The sequence below is a fragment of the Amphibalanus amphitrite genome, unplaced genomic scaffold (assembly GCF_019059575.1).
Source record: "Amphibalanus amphitrite isolate SeventyFive unplaced genomic scaffold, NRLGWU_Aamphi_draft 000029F_arrow, whole genome shotgun sequence".
Classification (NCBI taxonomy): domain Eukaryota; kingdom Metazoa; phylum Arthropoda; class Thecostraca; order Balanomorpha; family Balanidae; genus Amphibalanus; species Amphibalanus amphitrite.
In genome coordinates, this window is record NW_024881525.1 from 744,128 (window position 1) to 767,073 (window position 22,946).

The 22,946-nt window shown below is 50.5% G+C and overlaps 2 protein-coding genes across 11 annotated transcripts in view; both read right to left on the minus strand.

The window, feature by feature from the left end:
• Positions 1-4,035: 4,035 nt before the first annotated feature.
• LOC122366308 (GTP-binding protein Rit1-like) lies at positions 4,036-11,761 on the minus strand. Its single transcript, XM_043338433.1, has 5 exons — positions 11,647-11,761; positions 9,317-9,504; positions 8,720-8,985; positions 8,166-8,309; positions 4,036-6,626 (listed from the first exon to the last, which is right to left on the minus strand). The coding sequence occupies exons 2-5, from the start codon at positions 9,480-9,482 to the stop codon at positions 6,489-6,491; spliced, it is 714 nt and encodes a 237-aa protein (XP_043194368.1). The 5' UTR covers positions 9,483-9,504; positions 11,647-11,761; the 3' UTR covers positions 4,036-6,488.
• A 9,164-nt stretch (positions 11,762-20,925) lies between these two features.
• The window catches only part of LOC122366313 (protein held out wings-like), a 40,516-nt gene continuing 38,495 nt past the window's right edge, over positions 20,926-22,946 (minus strand). For 6 of the 10 annotated variants that reach the window (XM_043338518.1, XM_043338476.1, XM_043338493.1 and 3 more), the window contains one exon: positions 20,926-22,137. Coding sequence is in view for 6 of the 10 variants with exons in the window: in XM_043338476.1 (XP_043194411.1) it covers positions 22,050-22,137 (88 nt within the window). In the remaining 4 variants the exon portion in view is untranslated. Of the gene's footprint in view, positions 22,161-22,946 lie in introns of all 10 variants that reach the window. The other 4 variants (XM_043338526.1, XM_043338510.1, XM_043338503.1 and 1 more) reach the window with 2 other exon arrangements.

Consider the following 22,946-nt stretch of genomic DNA (forward strand, 5'->3'; position numbering starts at 1 on the left):
GGGCAAAAGCCCGCGCTTTCTTAAAAGCGATGAGGTTCTCAGTAGTACTACTCCGGTCAAACTTTCTAAAAGCGCGCTTCCTGGCACGAATCGCATCTCCGCATTCCTTGGTCCACCACGGGACCGGAGGACGACGAGGCTGACTCGACGTCTTGGGTATGCATCCGTTTGCGGAGTCAATGAGTAAAGATGTAAAATCATCTGTAGACATCACAGAGGCGTCGGCTCTGGATAAAACCGTGGCCTCTACGGCGGCCTGGAATTCGCCCCAGTCGGCCTTCCGAACATTCCACCTAGGTGGACGGTTGCCTGACACTGGGGACTCCTGGAGCTCCAGCCACACTGGGAAGTGGTCGCTCCCGAGTGGGTCGTCATGGACGGACCAGGTAAAAAGCTGAGCTAGCCGCGGACTAGCTAAGCTCAGGTCCAGAGCCGATGTTTGACCGGAGGGCGTGGTAAAATGGGTGCGCTTTCCTGTATTTAAAATACAGAGCGCCTCATCGCGGATAAAAGATTCTAAAATTCGACCACGAGTGCCAGTCGTGTCGCATCCCCACACCAAGCTATGCGCGTTAAAATCGCCGACTACCAGGACCGGAGGTGGAAGCTCATCGACAAGTCGATGCAGCTCAACCACCGGGAGCGCTATACCTGGTGGAAGGTATAAAGAACAAACTGTCAGCTCCCGGTGGTTGAAATCAACTCTAGCGGCTACCGCCTGCAGAGGAGTCTGCAGCGGAACCTGACGTGCGGGCACACTGTGGTGCACTGCCAAAAGTACACCTCCATGGGCAATGGTCGGGGTGTCTAAGTCTCTTCTAAAAACAGAGTAACCCTTGATGGCAAGGGTAACGTTTGGCGCTAGCTTGGTCTCCTGGAGACCTAAAACAAGGGGTGGGCGCCAACGGATAAGAGACTGTAGGTCCTGGTAGTTGGCCCGGAGGCCTCTACAGTTCCACTGTAGAATAAAAGGCGTGGTTAAAAAGGCGCAAAAAGGGCGCGTATAACATGAGGCAAAGGCGCACACAGATACCTGACTGACCACAAAAAAGGTAAAAAGCACCGAGAGAAATGCACCTGGTAAAAAAGCGCAATAGCGCGAAAAAGATAAAAGGATAAAAGAGGAAATGACTAGACTGAAAGACTAGACTAGGTCCTCTAACTCCGAGGAGGCGCTCCCCCCGTACCGGATACGGGGGTGCCCTGAGCCCTCTCGGTGAAGCCTCCCTTCAGCAGAGGCAGATCGGGCATGGCTCGGGCCCGGCTGGGGCCTTTTCGACCGGGGGGCGTCGCCCTCCGAAGGTGACCAGCTCGGGGGCGTCTGCCGCTTGGCGAGGCGCCCTGGAGCCGCGGAGGGCTGTTGCCGCCCCGACGGGGATGTCGAGGCGGCGGCCTGTGTCCTCGACACAGGCGTCTCTGGCAGCGGCGGTGGTGGCCGCCGCTGCGGAGGTGGAGGAGGCGGCGGGGGACCCATGATGGGCCGAGTCCCCGCCTGAGGTGTCTCCGGGGTGTCAGCAGCAACAGCCGCATTGGCACTCCCGGAGGCGGAGTCGGCAGACGAGGCTTCCTTAGCCTCGAGGGCCTTCTGGACGAGGCGAGCCCTCCTCGCCTCTCGTGCCTTCCTCTCCTCCTCCCCCCGCCGCAGCGCCTCCTGCACCGCCGTAGACGGTCGGGGGCGGGGCGGGGTGGGTGGCGCCTTACCCTGCGCCGGGGGGCGCCGACCACCCTGTCGGCGCTGGACGACGGTCCACTCGTCTCCACTCGCGGCTGGAGCCGGACTGGGTGGACCCCACACTGACTCCTGAGCAGCCTGCTCCGTGTCGCTCGGCGGCGCACGAGGCGCCGGGGGGTCCGCTGAGCCATCAGTGGCTACGACAGTGAGGCCGAATCGCTTGAGGAGCTGCACGAGCTGTGCGACACTCATCTGGGAGGCATCGGTTGAGTTTGTCACTCTCACCTTTTGGGCATACGAGGTCTTCGGGTGAGTTTGGTTATACACCTCCCGGGCCTCTTTAAACGACAGATTTCTGGTAGCCTTGATGGTGTTTATCTCCTTCTCTTTGACGTATGTAGGGCAGGACCTGTCATACGCGGAGTGCGGTGTCTGCCCCTCTCCGCAGTTGACGCATCGAGGGGTCTCCGAGTTGCACGTATCGTCAGTGTGGTCCTGAGAAGCGCACTTGGAGCATGTGGGTCTACCCCGGCAGTTGTCCTTCGTGTGGCCGAACCTCTGGCACCGATAGCAGCGCATGGGCGCCGGGACGTATGGGCGCACGCGGACCTTGATGTACCCCACACGGACCTCGTTCGGCATGTCGGTGGTGTCAAATGTGAGAATGATGTTATTTGTCGGGACCGTGCCTCTTCGCGTGAGGATGCGGCGGGCGGCTGTCACGCCGTACTCCGAGAGCCCGTCCGCTATGTCCTCGTCACTCACGTTCCTCAAGTCGAAGCAGTTTATAACTCCTCGAGAGGAGTTCTTGGAGCGGTGTGGCTCCACCGTCAGCGGCAAAGAAACGAGCTTCCGACCGGAGGCACGTCCTTCCGAGTACACGAATCGAGTGGCAGTTAAGGCATTCGTCGCCTCTTCGCTCTTACGGAACTCCACCTCAAGTGCTCCGCCCCGCATGCGGTCGCAGCGGACGATGCTGCCAAACCGGTCACAACCGTCCTTTCGCTGGAAGGGCGACAAGGAGCTCAGCTCCCTGTCTGCGCTCCGGAAGATGAGGATTCTGGGATTTTTCGGTCTTGGAACGTGCAACGTTCGCCCGTCGGCCGAGGCCGGCGGCCGAGAATCGGCCGAAGCCGAGGGATTGGTGAGAGAGGGGGAGGAGGGGTTGGTCAAGGTATCCATGCGAGTCTGTTGGTCTCCGCCAGCTCGGCCGCCGACGCTCCGCAACGGCGCCGCTACAAGGCCTGGGACGGCCGAGCTGACTGTACGGGACTTGGCGGCACCTTCCGAGGGGGAGAGAGAGACTCACCACCCCCCACGGTCGGATACCGTCTCCTCCCTTGACGCCTAGCCGAGTCACCGCCAGGGGCAGCGACAGATCAGTCCCACCGACGGAGGACGAGCACAAATGCCCGAACCCCGCCGGCGACACCTCTCCGACACCACCCCCGGCGGCATCACGACTGGGAATGGCTCCTCAAGTGCGGCGCCCCACTGAGTGTCCCGCCCTTACAGAACTCAGGGCCAAAGAGGCGTGTTGCCCAGCCACCGCGACTGGCTCCGCACGGTGGGGGGCTCAACCTCCAGGATCCCGTTGTCCTGGGGTACGGGTCGGCTCGCCTAGCCTAGTAAAACCGGCTGGTACCCGAGGGGACGCCACTCCCCTTACACTAGCCCAACTCGGCTGTGTTCCTGCGGGTGTAAAAAACAACGAAAAAAGGGGAAAGGAATCAGAAAGCTGTGATCGAACGAAACACGGACATCCGGTGAAAAGCAAAGTAAAAGCAAACAAAGACCGCTCAAGAGAAACAAAACCACGGAAACCAAGAAAAGTCGGGCCGTACCATCTGTCCATCCAGTGATCAAAAGCAAATCGTAAGCAAGCATGGGTCAAGCTGGGGCCGAGGGGGCGCTACTCCCCTTGCTGGCCGAGGCCAGGGCCGCCGCGGGGCAAAGGCCCAAGGAACCCAGTCCGACAGCGACCCACGCCACTGCCAACCCCCTGCGGGGCCAATCCTGCAGACAATCCATCCAGTAAGCAAGGCAAGTCCAGGTCAAACGCGCGTCAAGCTGGGGCCGAGGGGGCGCTACTCCCCTTACTGGCCGAAGTCACAGCCGCCGCACAGCCGGAGCCAGATGACCCCGGCTAAGCAGCAGCTCTGACCACGGTCAGCCCCCTGCGGGGGAAGTACGCAAGCAATGAAATACGATGAACAATATCAACATTTGCGATGCTTACCTACTTTTGTTCGTAACCCTCACCCTGCCGCCCTGCCCGTCTCCCTGTCTGATGTCTCTAATCGAAGTTCCTAACCTAATCTAAATGCCAGCTCGTATCAAGAATCTTCCAACCAAACACCACAGCACCGAGACACTCTGTATTTTGTCCAGTTAACAGGACGGTAACACCGCAGTAGGAGCGTCCGTTGAGAAGCAGGCAAGCGCATAACTATACGCACAGTGGCACTACGCGCCCACAATAATATCGCCTCACTCTCGTTGGTCGTCGTTTCGTTGTGTGGGGGTTCCTAGCGACACGCGCCGACAGACAGCACCATCACAGTCACTCGGTTCGGCCGCCGGCGCAGCGCAGCTGGTCCGGTGACCGGGTCAAACTGCAGGCACCAAGGCCATATATAGCGGCAGGCACGCTCTGCCGCACCCAAGAGGCGGACTCACGGCAGGCGTCCTCTGCTCACTAATAAGCTTTAGCACCTGCCTACAAGGTTGAGCGAGGAGTAGATTAAGTAGTAACATTTCACGACACATCGTAATATTACGACTTTGCCACACATGTTTACTGTTTAGGTTGAAGCTGGATAGGAAACGTCGCAAATCCAGTGCAGACCTTCGACCAAACCCACCAAAAGTTGCATAGTTTTCTTTTTACAACCTGAACAGAAGCTCACCATACCTTTTGTTCTTGTGCAAAAAAAAGGAGCAAAACAAGGCAATTTAGCAAAATATAAGTGCATCCCCGAAACGCTGAATGCCATAACCAAGACCCCCTGTTGTAAAGTGATTTAGAAAGTAGGCATTGAAATGACTCAACTACATGCACAAAGCAATACGTAGGCAGCCACTCTCCTTCAATCGGCGAGGATTTGCATTGCAAGGAATTGAGCCAAAAGTATGGAAATGAAGAAAAGTGACGCACCGTTGCCAACAAGCACACACGCTATTTTCAATGAAGAAATCCACACGGAAATGACAAAAATACATTGATTAAACTACAAAGGTATGACTTTCCAAGTAAATGGCGTGATGGTTGCAAGCGTTAACACGCATGACACGACCGAAAAGAGATTCAAATAGTATTGGAAAGCTATCCTGAGGGCACGAATAAACACGACAATATTAGCGCTACCAGGATAGTAAGTTCCTTTGTGAGCGACCTGATCAAATTATACCGAAAACCATACTAACACGGCATGGACTAAAACACAATACATAGTAACAACGTATAGCATGAATAAACTTAACACAATAAGTTGATAAAATATAAAGCATTGCATGGAGAATGCTACGAAACACGCTAATGCTTGCCAGTTAGTACTTATTGTCTCGTCATCGAAGTGCACATCGAGATTATTATAATAACGCATTTTTTCCATAGTGTTAAGAAAATGCAACGCACTGTCAAATATAATTGATAAAAAAACTTATGCAAGGCCAACAGTACGGTAACAAATGTGCCCATCAGTTGCCAATAGAATATTATAAAAGCTAAGGGCTCGAAAATAAACACATATAAATCAATTTACGCCAATAACTCTCAATGTTACTCCTAGATTCTTACCGTAAGGCCAGAATAAAATGCAGCGAAAAGTTGCGATAAAACTTTAACTTCTGGCCACACTAAAAGACTTATAAATTGAGGACTAGAAGTACCGGCAGCGGCGCCATACACGCATAGGACCTAGGAGCTCTTGTTAAAGCTATGTACCGCCGTCAGGGAAGCAGCACCAGTCGGCCTTCTAGGCGCAGACCGCCATTGGTGGTGGCGGGCCGCGCCACCCGCAGCACTCAGCACTACAGACGGCCGGCTGGCCCCCTCAGTTCTGCCCGCAGGCCAAACAGCGGGAAGACGTCAGCGTTCGCCTTATACAACTATCTCTGCCCGCAGCAAGCAGGGTGACACCCAAAACGCCCTACGAAACTTCTAAAATGTCACACGGCAGCAGCTGGCGCAATAAGACGCACTGCCTAATACGATACCGCCTCAGAAAGCACGGCAAACCGCACAGCAACAAGCGCCGCGGCAACACTAGGCTTGTGCACGTGGCTGACTAGATAATTCTACTGCTGAGCAGGCAGCACGCTATGCCTAAACGCCTATGCAGACCCGTCCCCGTCCCCACCCGCGGGTCGCCAGCAGCACTATCTTCCACAGCAACGGCCAGTCCCAAAAACATTGCATTGGTGGACTGCCTCGCTAAAACGGCGACGCAGAACCCCGGCTGCAACTGCAGATGCCGCTAGCTGTCCAATAGACGTGAGCACCCGCCCATTCAGCAATCTCCGCTGAACCCTAGCGGTAACAGCGGGAGTGTGGCGCTGGCGCAGACGCCGGGGGCGCATTGGAAGCCTGGGTTCCTACTGAGCTGCGCTGTACATGAGATAGCTTGCCGGAGACCATCGTTTGCACGCTGACTCACCGGTCGAGTCGTCAGCTCTAGCCGACTCTCAGAGTCGCAATGACTCACGTCTAGCCGAGTCGCCGGCAAAGCCCGACCGACGGACCGAGACGGCCCGATTTAGTGCCGTCGGTCGGGTGGACCGAGCGCCGGCAGTGCAGCAAGGTAGAGCGCCGGCCTCAGGCGCGGCTGGGCGACTTGAGCCGATCCCGACGGCGGCGGCGAAACATCACTGAGAGTAGGGCACAGAGCCGGTGCCAGCGGCGGCGGATCCGCGGCGCACGGCCCGGCGACGGCTGCAGCCGCCGCTCCTCGTCCTAGACACGAGAGGGAGGGTCAGATGGGTTAGGCAAATGGCTGGTGTTAAATGCAGTGTTGCGGAAGGCAATTATACGAGTGACTACCTTGCCCGAAGAAGAAACGGAGTCAACGATACGATGTAAAAGTGAACAAGCACACAATCACAAGCACAACGCTATGGTAAATGCTGTGCTACGGATAATCTAAGACCAGGCATCGGTAGGATTGTGATTGCAGGATTGCAAAATCCTGATTGCATTCCTTTTTGGTGGATTGCACCTGGATTTGAAATCCATTCCAAAAAACAGGATTTGATTGCGGATTGGATTGCATCATACTTCCAATTTTTGCAATCCAATCCGGATTGTGTTTGATTAGTGCTTTGAAATGGTTTGTTGCGATTGAAAATTATGAGATCGGCTTCATCGACTTAAAGGGACCCTCCCACCTTCAAAAAAGTTAATGAATTGGCATGAAAGTGATGTCGCTCGGTTCAGAAAGAGCAAAAACGAATATCTACCAAATTTCATCGAAAAATATTCACCGGTTTTCAAGATATTAGACTTTTACTTTTGTTTACTTTTTGGGGTCTCCGCTGTTCCTAGCGAATTTATTTGAAAGTGCGGCATTTGTTGCGCGCAAAGCAGCATATACCACCGCGTGCTACAAAACGTTTTAGTCAAACATTTAACGGACGTTCGAAAGCCTGATGACGTCATCAGATTCCCGTAATGGTTAAGAGATAGGGACCACGCTGGTCCCACCCTGCAAGTAAAGGGAAGAAATTTCTTGAACACCATAAAGCTGCGGGGGTTGCGACCAGGATAAATGGTGGTTTCTGAGCCTGGCCGCAAACTTGGCTATCTCAACTCAAAACTAATGTTAAGGTGGGAGGGGCCCTTTAATGTACATTGTACTTTGCTATCAAGGGCTTTACATCGAAACTTGAAATAATTTAAACGCTAATTATTTAATAATTTAAACGCTTTTAATTTAAACGCTCAAAATAATATACGCTGATGAACTACATAGGAAGGGCAAAATTACGTATTTGAGGGCGTTTTAAAAATATAAAACACTGGTTGGGTAGAGGAGGTTTAAATGTGGGGTGTTTGAGGCAAAAAATATTTCCCATAAAATATATGTGCCTTAGATAGGAATTACTCGCAAGACTATGTACTAGAAATGGGTGATTTGGGGATGGAGGCACGGCCCTATGCCTCCCTCCCTCCCCCAGATCCACTAGTGCGCATAATAATACAACAGGATTGCAAAAAAGGATTGCGGATTTGATCACAATCCAAGTGAAAAAAGGGGATTGCGGGTAGGAATGCAATCCACTTCGGCACTAGGAATGTGGATTGGGAATGCAGTCCTTTCAAAAAGGATTTTACCGATGCCTGTCTAAGACACTCATGTTGCATTACGGCTCGTTAAATATAAATGACCATTTGATTGCCGACTCGTAGTCGTGACAAATACCAAACAAGGTAAACCAGTGAAATCGGCCCTGCTTCCCGCCTGGCCCGGGATCGTTCCGCTGCCCGCGCACCCACCTCATCCTTGTCACGCTCCTGTTTGCGAATGATCCGCACGAGCGCGTGGAAAGAGTCGTCCACGAAGCGGCGGTAGGCCGCCGACGTCTCGAAGAAGGGCGCGTTCAGCTGGCGTGCGAGATCGCGTCCCTCCTCAGTCAGCACCTGGCCGAAGGACACGTATGGAGAATGAAGGCTACCAAACAGCGATTGGTGACTCTGTGGCTGTCCAGTGTCCAGGTCCAATTATCACTTTTACGTGTCTGTTCCACCATTCTGTGGCTGTCTAGGCCCCACTCTCACCTTTCTGTGGTTGACCTTATCCCTGTGGTTGCTCTCACTCTTCTGTGGTTGTCCAGGACCAACCCTCACCTACATGTGGCTGTCCAGTTCCAGTTCTCATCTTTCCGAGGTTGTCCAGGTCCAATCCTCACCTAACTGTGGCTGTCCCGGTCTACCCTTCCGAGGCCTTGAAGTGTCAGTCCTCATCTTACCAAGCCTGGCCAGGTCCAACACTGACCTTCTGTGACTATCCTGATCTACCTCTCTGCGACTGGCCCAGCTCCAGTTTTCACCTTTCTGTGGCTGTCCAGGTCGAGTTTACAGCCGACGATGACGAGAGGCACGTCGTCGGCGGCGCGGACGCGACTGAGCAGCCGCCGGTACTCGGCCACCTGCTCGAAGCTGCGCCGGTCGCAGATGCTGTAGCAGATGATGAAGCCCTCGCCGCAGCGCATGTACTGCTCCTTCATGGCGGTGAACTCGACCTGGCCGGCCGTGTCCAGGATGTCGAGCAGCGCCGGCTCGCCGTCAATCACCGCCTGCTGCTGGTACGCATCCTCTGCGGAGCGCGGGAGTCAGGCTTTGTTGGTGTGATGTGTGCTAAGAGCCCCACGGAAACGTTTAATAGAGGCTGATCGTTAACAATCAATGCATAGCATGCACCAGCACCTGATGATGATGACCGATCTAAAGATCACGACGCTGGGAAAATCTTATGATAATCTTTACATTGCTTCTCAGAGGCACAAAGACCGTATCGACCATCGGAGTCGGCGAATGTAGAGCAGCTAAGGGCTCAAGTCACGATAATAACACGCACTACGCGCCGTACCTACATACGAGGACGCTATGGTCTGCGTCACGAAGCCGCATCTGTGTCACACACTCACCGATAGTCGGGTCATGGTACTCGATAAAGTTGTGGCTGACAAACTGCAGGACAAGCGCCGACTTGCCGACGCCACCCTCGCCGAGCACCACCACTTTATAGACGCGCAAGCGGCCGCGGCCGGGTCGCGGCGCGCGCGCCCCGTCCGCGTGCGTCAGCTGCGGCATGTCGCCCGTGACATCACCCAACCTACCGGCCATATGTGGGATGTTGTTCTCATGGGTGAAGACACATGAACACCCAAACAGGCAAAACAGGCCTACTGCTGCTAAAATGGCAAACTGATTGGAACTGAAGAAAAGGTGGAGTGGATGAGGGAAGGACTTGTTACATCTTTTCTCATTAGCAGTTGGTATCTTTTTATGTGGTTGGTTACACTCAAGGTATATAAAAACACTGTTACACTCATAGGTGACATTTAAGCCCAAAATACACACAACTTGCAATTGTACCCATGTTGGTAAAACTTGATTTCTTCAAGATAGGTGAAATCAAGTTACAATAAGTCATCATGATCAAATGTTCAGCTTAGACATTCTAGGACAAACTGGCTCACAGTTCAATAAATAAAGAAACTAGAACATTGCTCCAGGGCATTCAATAGCTCTTTTATTGGTAGATGGTATAAGTAGTTTCAGACTATTATGATAGCTGCAATTATTATGCTACTTATGCTCAATTTATTAAAGCAGATTTCAGTTGCAAAATTGAATTCTGAAGCTCCTAAAACACAACATGGACCTCTTTTACCATCCCTTTTATTAGGCTCTTTGTTTCTCATCGATGCATCCTACCTCAGATTCAACAATGACTTGAGAGGCAAGCTGATGTTGCTTTGGCTCTCTCTCAATCAAAACTGGACCAAAACTAAAAAAGAAGCTCAAACTGCTACTGAGAAAACAATATCAAGCCCATTGATTTTTGTCAAAAATCATCTTGTTTTATGGATTTGTTTCATCAATTAGCTCAGTTTTTCCTCCACTGAGTTGGCAGAACTTATGGGCAAGTTAAGGCAAACACCAACAACAGCTGGCAATCTTTTTCATCCCAAGGTGTTATCACAAGATGTACAGTAAAGTTTCTAAAGAGCAAAAATTTTGATAATTGACCTGTAGTAGTTTGGTGCAATTACTTTTGATAGGAACTAGCTGCTAGGTTTGTGCACGGGACATATCAGCTTTATTAGGATCACACTATATTGGCATTTTGCAATTTGCAGCCCCCCCCAAAAATTTTGGAATTTCACAAAATAAAAAGATGAAAGGGAAGAGCACATCCTTCTAAGCTTCAAAAGTGACACCACACATCAATACTAACAATAAACATCCAACCATAAACATCTATAAGTTACACCCCATATCTGACCACACCAAACGTTAAACCAGTATAACGCCTTATGGGGCGACTAACGGAGCGAGCGAGAGGGTGGGCCTTGCACGTGCGAAATTTCGAGGGGATACCTCCAACTGACTTGTGCACGGCACCCTACTAACCGGTCTCTAGCGATGTGCCAAATTTGAGCACAATCGGCCCAGCCGTTCTCGAGATCTGGAAGCGGCACCCTGCACGTGCGCACGTGCAAAATGGGTCCCAACTGACTTGTGCACGGCACCCTACTAACTGGTCCCTAACCGTGTACCAAATTTGAGCGCCATCGGTCCAGCCGTTCTCGAGATCTGGAAACGACCCCTGCACGTGCGCACGTGCAGCAGCACCCCAACCTTAACACATGCAGATGAATTATCTGATGGAGACCTAACTGTGTACCGAGTTTCAATTCAATCGGCCCAACCGTTGTGCCGTTATTGAGGTTGCAATTTTGGGGGTTCTTAAAAAATGTCCAACTTTACCACGCGCCACGTGCGGTGGTTGGCAAGAACACATGGTGGCCATCACACCACAGAACTTTTACGTCCAAGTGACATTCAGTAAAGAAGACCGCTTGTCAATCGGATGTCCCGTTCCTAAGATATTAGCTTTTGAAGAGCGTCCCCACGGCCGGCCGGCCGCTCATACTCAGAAATTTCCGTTAGGTAATCTAAGGAAAGACTCCGCTCGCTTCGCTCGCTCCGTAATCATGTATTCGCAATGTCATGTATGTTACACCAGCAAAATCAGGTCACGTTAGGTTAATAATTTCTAGGAGTAAGTAATGGTATGAAGTATGAACCATAGATATGCATGAACTTGGTATGAACAATTTCTGGGTTGCATGATTCGTGTCAAAATTGAAATAGTGTGACCTTAAGGCTTAACAGGGGTTGCTCAGGGTGCAAAGGCTGAATTTCACAAGTTCCATTTGAAAATTTGTTAAAACAACCCGTCACTTACCATCCCAACCAGCAACCACCCTTCCACAAAACTCAGAATAAAATAAAAATGCTAAAATAAGTGATAATAAATTAACTCACACCACCATACGCAAATCTTCAACTTTTCGATCAAGGTCCGGCAAATAACTTTCGGTAAAGATTGTTGAGGAAAATTCACGTTGGGAGAAAGTGAATATGACGTCATTGGAAGTAATGAAAACTGCATTGGATACAGCTACTGCACTGAACTCTATGGCTACTGTATTTTATCCAGATATCTATTATCTATTGAAGTGATTTGTGACACTGTATGATAGAGTCTAGAGAAGCTGCGTGAAGCTCTATGAATATGCTCATCAAATTTCTAGGAAAATTAATTCATAACTTTAAACAGGCTACAAGACCAAAAGAAGCCGATTGCGATAAGATGCCTTGCGGCGCAGCATGCCTCAGGCGTCTTGCTGAGAGACATCTATTGGGGGAAATATTAACTAGCGGATGGTACCGCACAACTAGGCACAACATGCCATGTAACGGAAGTTGGCACAGATTCAGCACAGATTCAGCACAGCACAGATTCGGTAGGGGGAAAAAAGGCCCCGGTAGAGGGAAACCTTTATGACCCGTTTTCCCCTAGAAATGACGTCACAAAGAGGTAAAAATGGGTATCAATCGAAAGCTCTCGTTTACCCAGACACAGTCCTGCAGGAAAATTCCACTTTTTCCCCATAGGAAAGTTTTTACGGAAAAATCAAAATTTCGGGTCAATGGGGGGTCCCCCCCGATTTCGTTCAAAATCGGCACACAGGTGCCCCACCACCAGCCGAGAAACTTTCCCCAAAACGGTCCCCGTTGCATTGACGTTTAAGGCCCTTAAAGCCCCGTAAACTCGTAAAAAATCCGTAAATTCGCCCTTGTACGGCCAAAAACGGGGCGCTAGGGTAAAAATGGGTATCAATCGAAAGCTCTCGTTTACCCAGACACAGTCCTGCAGGAAAATTCCACTTTTTCCCCATAGGAAAGTTTTTACGGGAAAATCAAAATTTTGGGTCAATGGGGGGTCCCCCCCGATTTCGTTCAAAATCGGCACACAGGTGCCCCACCACCAGCCGAGAAACTTTCCCCAAAACGGTCCCCGTTGCATTGACGTTTAAGGCCCGTAAAGCCCCCTAGACTCGTAAAATATCCGTAAATTCGCCCTTGTACGGCCAAAAACGGGGCGCTAGGGTAAAAATGGGTATCAATCGAAAGCTCTCGTTTACCCAGATACAGTCCTGCAGGAAAATTCCACTTTTTCCCCATAGGAAAGTTTTTACGGAAAAATCAAAATTTTGGGTCAATGGGGGGTCCCCCCCGATTTCGTTCAAAATCGGCACACAGGTGCCCCACCACCAGCCGAGAAACTTTCCCCAAAACGGTCCCCGTTGCATTGACGTTTAAGGCCCTTGAAGCCCCGTAAACTCGTAAAAAAAAATCCGTAAATTCGCCCTTGTACGGCCAAAAACGGGGCGCTAGGGTAAAAATGGGTAACAATCGAAAGCTCTCGTTTACCCAGACACAGTCCTGCAGGAAAATTCCACTTTTTCCCCATAGGAAAGTTTTTACGGAAAAATCAAAATTTCGGGTCAATGGGGGGTCCCCCCCGATTTCGTTCAAAATCGGCACACAGGTGCCCCACCACCAGCCGAGAAACTTTCCCCAAAACGGTCCCCGTTGCATTGACGTTTAAGGCCCTTAAAGCCCCGTAAACTCGTAAAAAATCCGTAAATTCGCCCTTGTACGGCCAAAAACGGGGCGCTAGGGTAAAAATGGGTATCAATCGAAAGCTCTCGTTTACCCAGACACAGTCCTGCAGGAAAATTCCACTTTTTCCCCATAGGAAAGTTTTTACGGGAAAATCAAAATTTTGGGTCAATGGGGGGTCCCCCCCGATTTCGTTCAAAATCGGCACACAGGTGCCCCACCACCAGCCGAGAAACTTTCCCCAAAACGGTCCCCGTTGCATTGACGTTTAAGGCCCGTAAAGCCCCCTAGACTCGTAAAATATCCGTAAATTCGCCCTTGTACGGCCAAAAACGGGGCGCTAGGGTAAAAATGGGTATCAATCGAAAGCTCTCGTTTACCCAGATACAGTCCTGCAGGAAAATTCCACTTTTTCCCCATAGGAAAGTTTTTACGGAAAAATCAAAATTTTGGGTCAATGGGGGGTCCCCCCCGATTTCGTTCAAAATCGGCACACAGGTGCCCCACCACCAGCCGAGAAACTTTCCCCAAAACGGTCCCCGTTGCATTGACGTTTAAGGCCCTTAAAGCCCCGTAAACTCGTAAAAAATCCGTAAATTCGCCCTTGTACGGCCAAAAACGGGGCGCTAGGGTAAAAATGGGTATCAATCGAAAGGTCTCGTTTACCCAGACACAGTCCTGCAGGAAAATTCCACTTTTTCCCCATAGGAAAGTTTTTACGGGAAAATCAAAATTTTGGGTCAATAAGGGGTCCCCCCCCGATTTCGTTCAAAATTGGCACACAGGTGCCCCACCACCAGCCGAGAAACTTTCCCCAAAACGGTCCCCGTTGCATTGACGTTTAAGGCCCGTAAAGCCCCCTAGACTCGTAAAATATCCGTAAATTCGCCCTTGTACGGCCAAAAACGGGGCGCTAGGGTAAAAATGGGTATCAATCGAAAGCTCTCGTTTACCCAGATACAGTCCTGCAGGAAAATTCCACTTTTTCCCCATAGGAAAGTTTTTACGGGAAAATCAAAATTTCGGGTCAATGGGGGGGTCCCCCCCGATTTCGTTCAAAATCGGCACACAGGTGCCCCACCACCAGCCGAGAAACTTTCCCCAAAACGGTCCCCGTTGCATTGACGTTTAAGGCCCGTAAAGCCCCGTAGACTCGTAAAATATCCGTAAAATCGCCTTTGTACGGACAAAAAAGTGGTGCTATGGTAAAAATGGGTATCAATCGAAAGCTCTCGTTTACCCAGACACAGTCCTGCAGGAAAATTCCACTTTTTCCCCATAGGAAAGTTTTTACGGAAAAATCAAAATTTCGGGTCAATGGGGGGTCCCCCCCGATTTCGTTCAAAATCGGCACACAGGTGCCCCACCACCAGCCGAGAAACTTTCCCCAAAACGGTCCCCGTTGCATTGACGTTTAAGGCCCTTAAAGCCCCGTAAACTCGTAAAAAATCCGTAAATTCGCCCTTGTACGGCCAAAAACGGGGCGCTAGGGTAAAAATGGGTATCAATCGAAAGCTCTCGTTTACCCAGACACAGTCCTGCAGGAAAATTCCACTTTTTCCCCATAGGAAAGTTTTTACGGGAAAATCAAAATTTTGGGTCAATGGGGGGTCCCCCCCGATTTCGTTCAAAATCGGCACACAGGTGCCCCACCACCAGCCGAGAAACTTTCCCCAAAACGGTCCCCGTTGCATTGACGTTTAAGGCCCGTAAAGCCCCCTAGACTCGTAAAATATCCGTAAATTCGCCCTTGTACGGCCAAAAACGGGGCGCTAGGGTAAAAATGGGTATCAATCGAAAGCTCTCGTTTACCCAGATACAGTCCTGCAGGAAAATTCCACTTTTTCCCCATAGGAAAGTTTTTACGGAAAAATCAAAATTTTGGGTCAATGGGGGGTCCCCCCGATTTCGTTCAAAATCGGCACACAGGTGCCCCACCACCAGCCGAGACTCTTTCCCCAAAACGGTCCCCGTTGCATTGACGTTTAAGGCCCTTGAAGCCCCGTAAACTCGTAAAAAATCCGTAAATTCGCCCTTGTACGGACAAAAAAGTGGTGCTATGGTAAAAATGGGTATCAATCGAAAGCTCTCGTTTACCCAGACACAGTCCTGCAGGAAAATTCCACTTTTTTCCCATAGGAAAGTTTTTACGGGAAAATCAAAATTTTGGGTCAATGGGGGGTCCCCCACGATTTCGTTCAAAATCGGCACACAGGTGCCCCACCACCAGCCGAGAAACTTTCCCCAAAACGGTCCCCGTTGCATTGACGTTTAAGGCCCGTAAAGCCCCCTAGACTCGTAAAATATCCGTAAAATCGCCTTTGTACGGACAAAAAAGTGGTGCTATGGTAAAAATGGGTATCAATCGAAAGCTCTCGTTTACCCAGACACAGTCCTGCAGGAAAATTCCACTTTTTTCCCATAGGAAAGTTTTTACGGGAAAATCAAAATTTTGGGTCAATGGGGGGTCCCCCCCGATTTCGTTCAAAATCGGCACACAGGTGCTTCACCACCAGCCGAGAAACTTTCCCCAAAACGGTCCCCGTTGCATTGACGTTTAAGGCCCTTAAAGCCCCGTAAACTCGTAAAAAATCCGTAAATTCGCCCTTGTACGGCCAAAAACGGGGCGCTAGGGTAAAAATGGGTATCAATCGAAAGCTCTCATTTACCCAGACACAGTCCTGCAGGAAAATTCCACTTTTTCCCCATAGGAAAGTTTTTACGGGAAAATCAAAATTTCGGGTCAATGGGGGGTCCCCCCCCGATTTCGTTCAAAATCGGCACACAGGTGCCCCACCACCAGCCGAGAAACTTTCCCCAAAACGGTCCCCGTTGCATTGACGTTTAAGGCCCTTAAAGCCCCGTAAACTCGTAAAAAATCCGTAAATTCGCCCTTGTACGGCCAAAAACGGGGCGCTAGGGTAAAAAAGGGTATCAATCGAAAGCTCTCGTTTACCCAGACACAGTCCTGCAGGAAAATTCCACTTTTTCCCCATAGGAAAGTTTTTACGGGAAAATCAAAATTTCGGGTCAATGGGGGGGTCCCCCCCGATTTCGTTCAAAATCGGCACACAGGTGCCCCACCACCAGCCGAGAAACTTTCCCCAAAACGGTCCCCGTTGCATTGACGTTTAAGGCCCGTAAAGCCCCGTAGACTCGTAAAATATCCGTAAAATCGCCTTTGTACGGACAAAAAAGTGGTGCTATGGTAAAAATGGGTATCAATCGAAAGCTCTCGTTTACCCAGACACAGTCCTGCAGGAAAATTCCACTTTTTTCCCATAGGAAAGTTTTTACGGGAAAATCAAAATTTTGGGTCAATTTGGGGTCCCCCCCGATTTCGTTCAAAATCGGCACACAGGTGCCCCACCACCAGCCGAGAAACTTTCCCCAAAACGGTCCCCGTTGCATTGACGTTTAAGGCCCTTAAAGCCCCGTAAACTCGTAAAAAATCCGTAAATTCGCCCTTGTACGGCCAAAAACGGGGCGCTAGGGTAAAAAAGGGTATCAATCGAAAGCTCTCGTTTACCCAGACACAGTCCTGCAGGAAAATTCCACTTTTTCCCCATAGGAAAGTTTTTACGGGAAAATCAAAATTTCGGGTCAATGGGGGTCCCCCCCGATTTCGTTCAAAATCGGCACACAGGTGCCCCACCACCAGCCGAGAAACTTTCCCCAAAACGGTCCCCGTTGCATTGACGTTTAAGGCCCGTAAAGCCCCCTAGACTCGTAAAATATCCGTAAAATCACCTTTGTACGGACAAAAAAGTGGTGCTATGGTATAAATGGGTATCAATCGAAAGCTCTCGTTTACCCAGATACAGTCCTGCAGGAAAATTCCACTTTTTCCCCATAGGAAAGTTGACCCAAAATTTTGATTTTCCCGTAAAAACTTTCCTATGGGGAAAAAGTGGAATTTTCCTGCAGGACTGTGTCTGGGTAAACGAGAGCTTTCGATTGATACCCTTTTTTACCCTAGCGCCCCGTTTTTGGCCGTACAAGGGCGAATTTACGGATTTTTTACGAGTTTACGGGGCTTTAAGGGCCTTAAACGTCAATGCAACGGGGACCGTTTTGGGGAAAGTTTCTCGGCTGGTGGTGGGGCACCTGTGTGCCGATTTTGAACGAAATCGGGGGGGACCCCCCATTGACCCAAAATTTTGATTTTCCCGTAAAAACTTTCCTATGGGAAAAAAGTGGAATTTTCCTGCAGGACTGTGTCTGGGTAAACGAGAGCTTTCGATTGATACCCATTTTTACCATAGCACCACTTTTTTGTCCGTACAAAGGCGATTTTACGGATATTTTACGAGTCTAGGGGGCTTTACGGGCCTTAAACGTCAATGCAACGGGGACCGTTTTGGGGAAAGTTTCTCGGCTGGTGGTGGGGCACCTGTGTGCCGATTTTGAACGAAATCGGGGGGGACCCCCCATTGACCCGAAATTTTGATTTTCCCGTAAAAACTTTCCTATGGGGAAAAAGTGGAATTTTCCTGCAGGACTGTGTCTGGGTAAACGAGAGCTTTCGATTGATACCCTTTTTTACCCTAGCGCCCCGTTTTTGGCCGTACAAGGACGAATTTACGGATTTTTTACGAGTTTACGGGGCTTTAAGGGCCTTAAACGTCAATGCAACGGGGACCGTTTTGGGGAAAGTTTCTCGGCTGGTGGTGGGGCACCTGTGTGCCGATTTTGAACGAAATCGGGGGGGACCCCCGATTGACCCGAAATTTTGATTTTCCCGTAAAAACTTTCCTATGGGAAAAAAGTGGAATTTTCCTGCAGGACTGTGTCTGGGTAAACGAGAGCTTTCGATTGATACCCATTTTTACCATAGCACCACTTTTTTGTCCGTACAAAGGCGATTTTACGGATATTTTACGAGTCTAGGGGGCTTTACGGGCCTTAAACGTCAATGCAACGGGGACCGTTTTGGGGAAAGTTTCTCGGCTGGTGGTGGGGCACCTGTGTGCCGATTTTGAACGAAATCGGGGGGGACCCCCCATTGACCCGAAATTTTGATTTTCCCGTAAAAACTTTCCTATGGGGAAAAAATGGAATTTTCCTGCAGGACTGTGTCTGGGTAAACGAGAGCTTTCGATTGATACCCTTTTTTACCCTAGCGCCCTGTTTTTGGCCGTACAAGGGCGAATTTACGGATTTTTTACGAGTTTACGGGGCTTTAAGGGCCTTAAACGTCAATGCAACGGGGACCGTTTTGGGGAAAGTTTCTCGGCTGGTGGTGGGGCACCTGTGTGCCGATTTTGAACGAAATCGGGGGGGGACCCCCCATTGACCCAAAATTTTGATTTTCCCGTAAAAACTTTCCTATGGGAAAAAAGTGGAATTTTCCTGCAGGACTGTGTCTGGGTAAACGAGAGCTTTCGATTGATACCCATTTTTACCATAGCACCACTTTTTTGTCCGTACAAAGGCGATTTTACGGATATTTTACGAGTCTAGGGGGCTTTACGGGCCTTAAACGTCAATGCAACGGGGACCGTTTTGGGGAAAGTTTCTCGGCTGGTGGTGGGGCACCTGTGTGCCGATTTTGAACGAAATCGGGGGGGACCCCCATTGACCCGAAATTTTGATTTTCCCGTAAAAACTTTCCTATGGGGAAAAGTGGAATTTTCCTGCAGGACTGTGTCTGGGTAAACGAGAGCTTTCGATTGATACCCTTTTTTACCCTAGCGCCCCGTTTTTGGCCGTACAAGGGCGAATTTACGGATTTTTTTACGAGTTTACGGGGCTTTAAGGGCCTTAAACGTCAATGCAACGGGGACCGTTTTGGGGAAAGTTTCTCGGCTGGTGGTGGGGCACCTGTGTGCCGATTTTGAACGAAATCGGGGGGGACCCCCCATTGACCCAAAATTTTGATTTTCCCGTAAAAACTTTCCTATGGGAAAAAAGTGGAATTTTCCTGCAGGACTGTGTCTGGGTAAACGAGAGCTTTCGATTGATACCCATTTTTACCATAGCACCACTTTTTTGTCCGTACAAAGGCGATTTTACGGATATTTTACGAGTCTAGGGGGCTTTACGGGCCTTAAACGTCAATGCAACGGGGACCGTTTTGGGGAAAGTTTCTCGGCTGGTGATGGGGCACCTGTGTGCCGATTTTGAACGAAATCGGGGGGACCCCCCCATTGACCCGAAATTTTGATTTTCCCGTAAAAACTTTCCTATGGGGAAAAAGTGGAATTTTCCTGCAGGACTGTGTCTGGGTAAACGAGAGCTTTCGATTGATACCCTTTTTTACCCTAGCGCCCCGTTTTTGGCCGTACAAGGGCGAATTTACGGATTTTTTACGAGTTTACGGGGCTTTAAGGGCCTTAAACGTCAATGCAACGGGGACCGTTTTGGGGAAAGTTTCTCGGCTGGTGGTGGGGCACCTGTGTGCCGATTTTGAACGAAATCGGGGGGGACCCCCCATTGACCCGAAATTTTGATTTTCCCGTAAAAACTTTCCTATGGGAAAAAAGTGGAAATTTCCTGCAGGACTGTGTCTGGGTAAACGAGAGCTTTCGATTGATACCCATTTTTACCTCTTTGTGACGTCATTTCTAGGGGAAAACGGGTCATAAAGGTTTCCCTCTACCGGGGCCTTTTTTCCCCCTACCGAATCTGTGCTGTGCTGAACCTGTGCTGAATCTGTGCCAACTTCCGTTACATCAACATGCCGATGTGAAAATCTCGCCCCGGCCCGTGTGCAATATTTGCCGTGTTAATGAATGAATTCCAGCTTTGGATGTAAACAATAATGAGAAAGTGTCTATATCCATCAAACACCACACGGCACACCCACCAACTGTCGAAGAACAGAAGCACATTTCGAAATCAAGAGCACAATGCCGTGTATTCAGGTGGTGTGGCGGGCTTACCTTGGAACTTTTGATGTGCTGCTTCGTCTGGCTTCTTCTGCTGGAAGAATCGACACGATACCGCTAAAAGCAGCCGCCTGGATCGCATTTTGACACCTCCAGCAGCAGAACGTCAGCAATTCCCTTGCCATTGGTACCGACGCATAGGCCTTTTCAGATCGCTTCGCACCTCGAGATTTCTAGTTCAGATTCTCGATTTTCTACTCGACTAAGAGTAGTCCATACAAACCAAATCGGACTTATGTGTGCCTAGTTATCTAAATACCATTGGTTTTTCGATGGTTACCCGTATATCATCCCTGCGCTTCAATGCTTTGCCACGCGAAACCCTTTATCGTCCGATCGAGCCGTTCGTTGAGTGCAAACGGGCGGCAGACTGGGCTACCCTCCCAGTCAGACTTCTACTGCAGTGCTCGCTTGTTCGCAGTTCCGCCCGCGTCTCGCCGTCTCCCAGTGGCCTGTGTTACCCCCGTGTGATTAGTTAGTGTTAGTTACCCCAACTACAGGAGCATGCATATCGACTGACGGAACCGTCTCTGCTCTGCTGTACCTGCAGCAGTCGTCGTCCAACAACCATGTTCACTCAGTGGTTCTTCTGTCGCCTGAGCAGTGAGCTGAAGAGGATCTCAGACATATCCCCATCCCATCACCGTCCCTCAACACGCACAGGCACCAATTCTAAATATACGTTTATTCAAATGAAAACAAGTGATCTTCTAGTACATTAAACACGTTGTTAAGGCACACGTTTGGCACAGATTCTCGATGTTCGGGGCACATAAGCTGAACAGGTTCGCGTGAAACACAAGCTGGTTACTGATTCCACTGGTCTGATTTACAATCCATTTAATTTACCAATCGGACTCGTTACGCTGAATTCATGTAATTTGTGTTTATCTGTCGGTAAAACTGTCTGAGCTACTTCAAAGATAGTAAATTTTAGGTTGAACCATAATTTAATTGTGAGCACGTAATTCAGAGGTGAATCTAAAAGTAAACCACCTTCTTTAAATACGCAGAGTCTGTTTACACACATTACAAGCGAGTCAAACATTAAAAATAATAATTATCAACATAGCTAATCAAAAACCAGTGGATCAGTAACCAGTCTGGTGTATAGTTTGAGCGCTCCGGCAGCCATGACAAAGCCACGCACCAGAAAGTATGATGAGATTTCCGCTCCATAATTGCACGTACAAACTGCCTGTCTAAAAAACAAAGCTGGGCTGAGATTAAGTACGTAGGCCTAGACGCCCACAGCCAGCTGCCACGTAAAATGAGGCTGGCGAGCGAACAAAAAGGTCAAGACTCCACTGTGGCGCGAAAATACAAAAAAATGCGCGGCAAAACACAAGTACAAATCAAACCACCGATGGCAATATGAATGTGCGTGGCGGCCGCGCGAGGCCAGCTCACCCCTTAAAGTCCAATGTTGGCACTCAGAGTTGTACGCTGCGGAGCGGTGCCATGACCCATCCTCCCGCCGGACACCCACAATAATCTCAGAGGCGGGCTCCGGCTGCCAGCACAGAAAGGCGCGCCTAAAACCTGCCACGTCTGCTCATGATACTCTACTGTTATAGAAAACTCCCCATATGGATTTTTCTCAGAAATAAATCTCCAAAATACCCAGGCGAACTCCGCACCCCTCTAAAGACCATGGCGAGAGATTCGTGGGTGGGGTGCGGCGACCAGATCTCTACTCGGCACCCGTTCGACTCGATCCGGCACTCTCACTCTCTCACTCACCCACTCACACACTCTCACTCACTCCCTCAGCTCCGCCCGTCGGCCGTCAACTTGCAGACGGCGCCGCTGATCCGTCGGCGCTCCTCGCGGCGCGTGGCTCCGCCGGGCGATGGGGCGTTACGGGACGGTTAGCTCTGGCCGGCCAAGCGGACACATCGGCGGAAAAAAGAGAGAACAGAGTGTTAGTACGAGATAGCCGGGCGGGCGGGCGGGGTGCGCGGCACGCGTATGGTACACAGCACAACGACACCGGGCATTAGTGTCGGGGAAATGGTGTACCCGACCGCTGGCGAGAGGCGTTAATTCGAGAGCTAACGGGGCCCCGCGCGGCCGGCGGTCGGCGACGGGCCGGGACCGGCCGGCGTCGGCACCGCTCACTGCTGAGCGGAGCCGCCGCGGCACATGCTCCCGGCCCAGCCCCCGCGCCGGACACTCGATTTAGTGGGACGGTCAGGGCGTCGAGAGCTAGATGTAGAACCACACCAAAGACATTCTACACGTGACACTACAGCACCGAGTGAGAAATACGTCCGATCGAATACGATAGGAATACACAGAAGCCAGAAGTTCAGTTCTAAGCCGTTATTTGAGCTGCAGTGAATTCTCTAAAAGAGGCCGGTTTGATGCGGATTGACCGGGGAAAAGTGTTAGCCACTACGGGTTTAGCATTTATTACGAACGCCTCGAATAACCCTTACGTCCAGTCACCTCTCAGCTGTCTTTTTTATTCGCAAAAACGGCAGACTCAAAGGTAAACATTTCAATGTATTGCTGAACGTTCCTCACAAGTCCCACAGCGTACCCGCGAGACACACGGCCCTGAACGGAGGCCCGCGGCTCCCAGAGGTGCACAGCGCTGAAATGGGCGGGCCTCGGATCGCCTGACGCCAGCGGTCGGGGCCCTGACACAACCGGAGGAGGCGATCCCCTCCACATCCCCCAC

Coding starts and splice junctions, on each gene's coding strand:
- LOC122366308 (XM_043338433.1), bottom strand. CDS start 9,482: ATGCCGCAGCTGACGCACGCGGACGGGGCGCGCGCGCCGCGACCCGGC. Junction 8,986..9,316: donor GTACCATGACCCGACTATCG/GTGAGTGTGTGA, acceptor CGCGCTCCGCAG/AGGATGCGTACCAGCAGCAG. Junction 6,627..8,165: donor AGGAGCGTGACAAGGATGAG/GTGGGTGCGCGG, acceptor TCTCGTGTCTAG/GACGAGGAGCGGCGGCTGCA.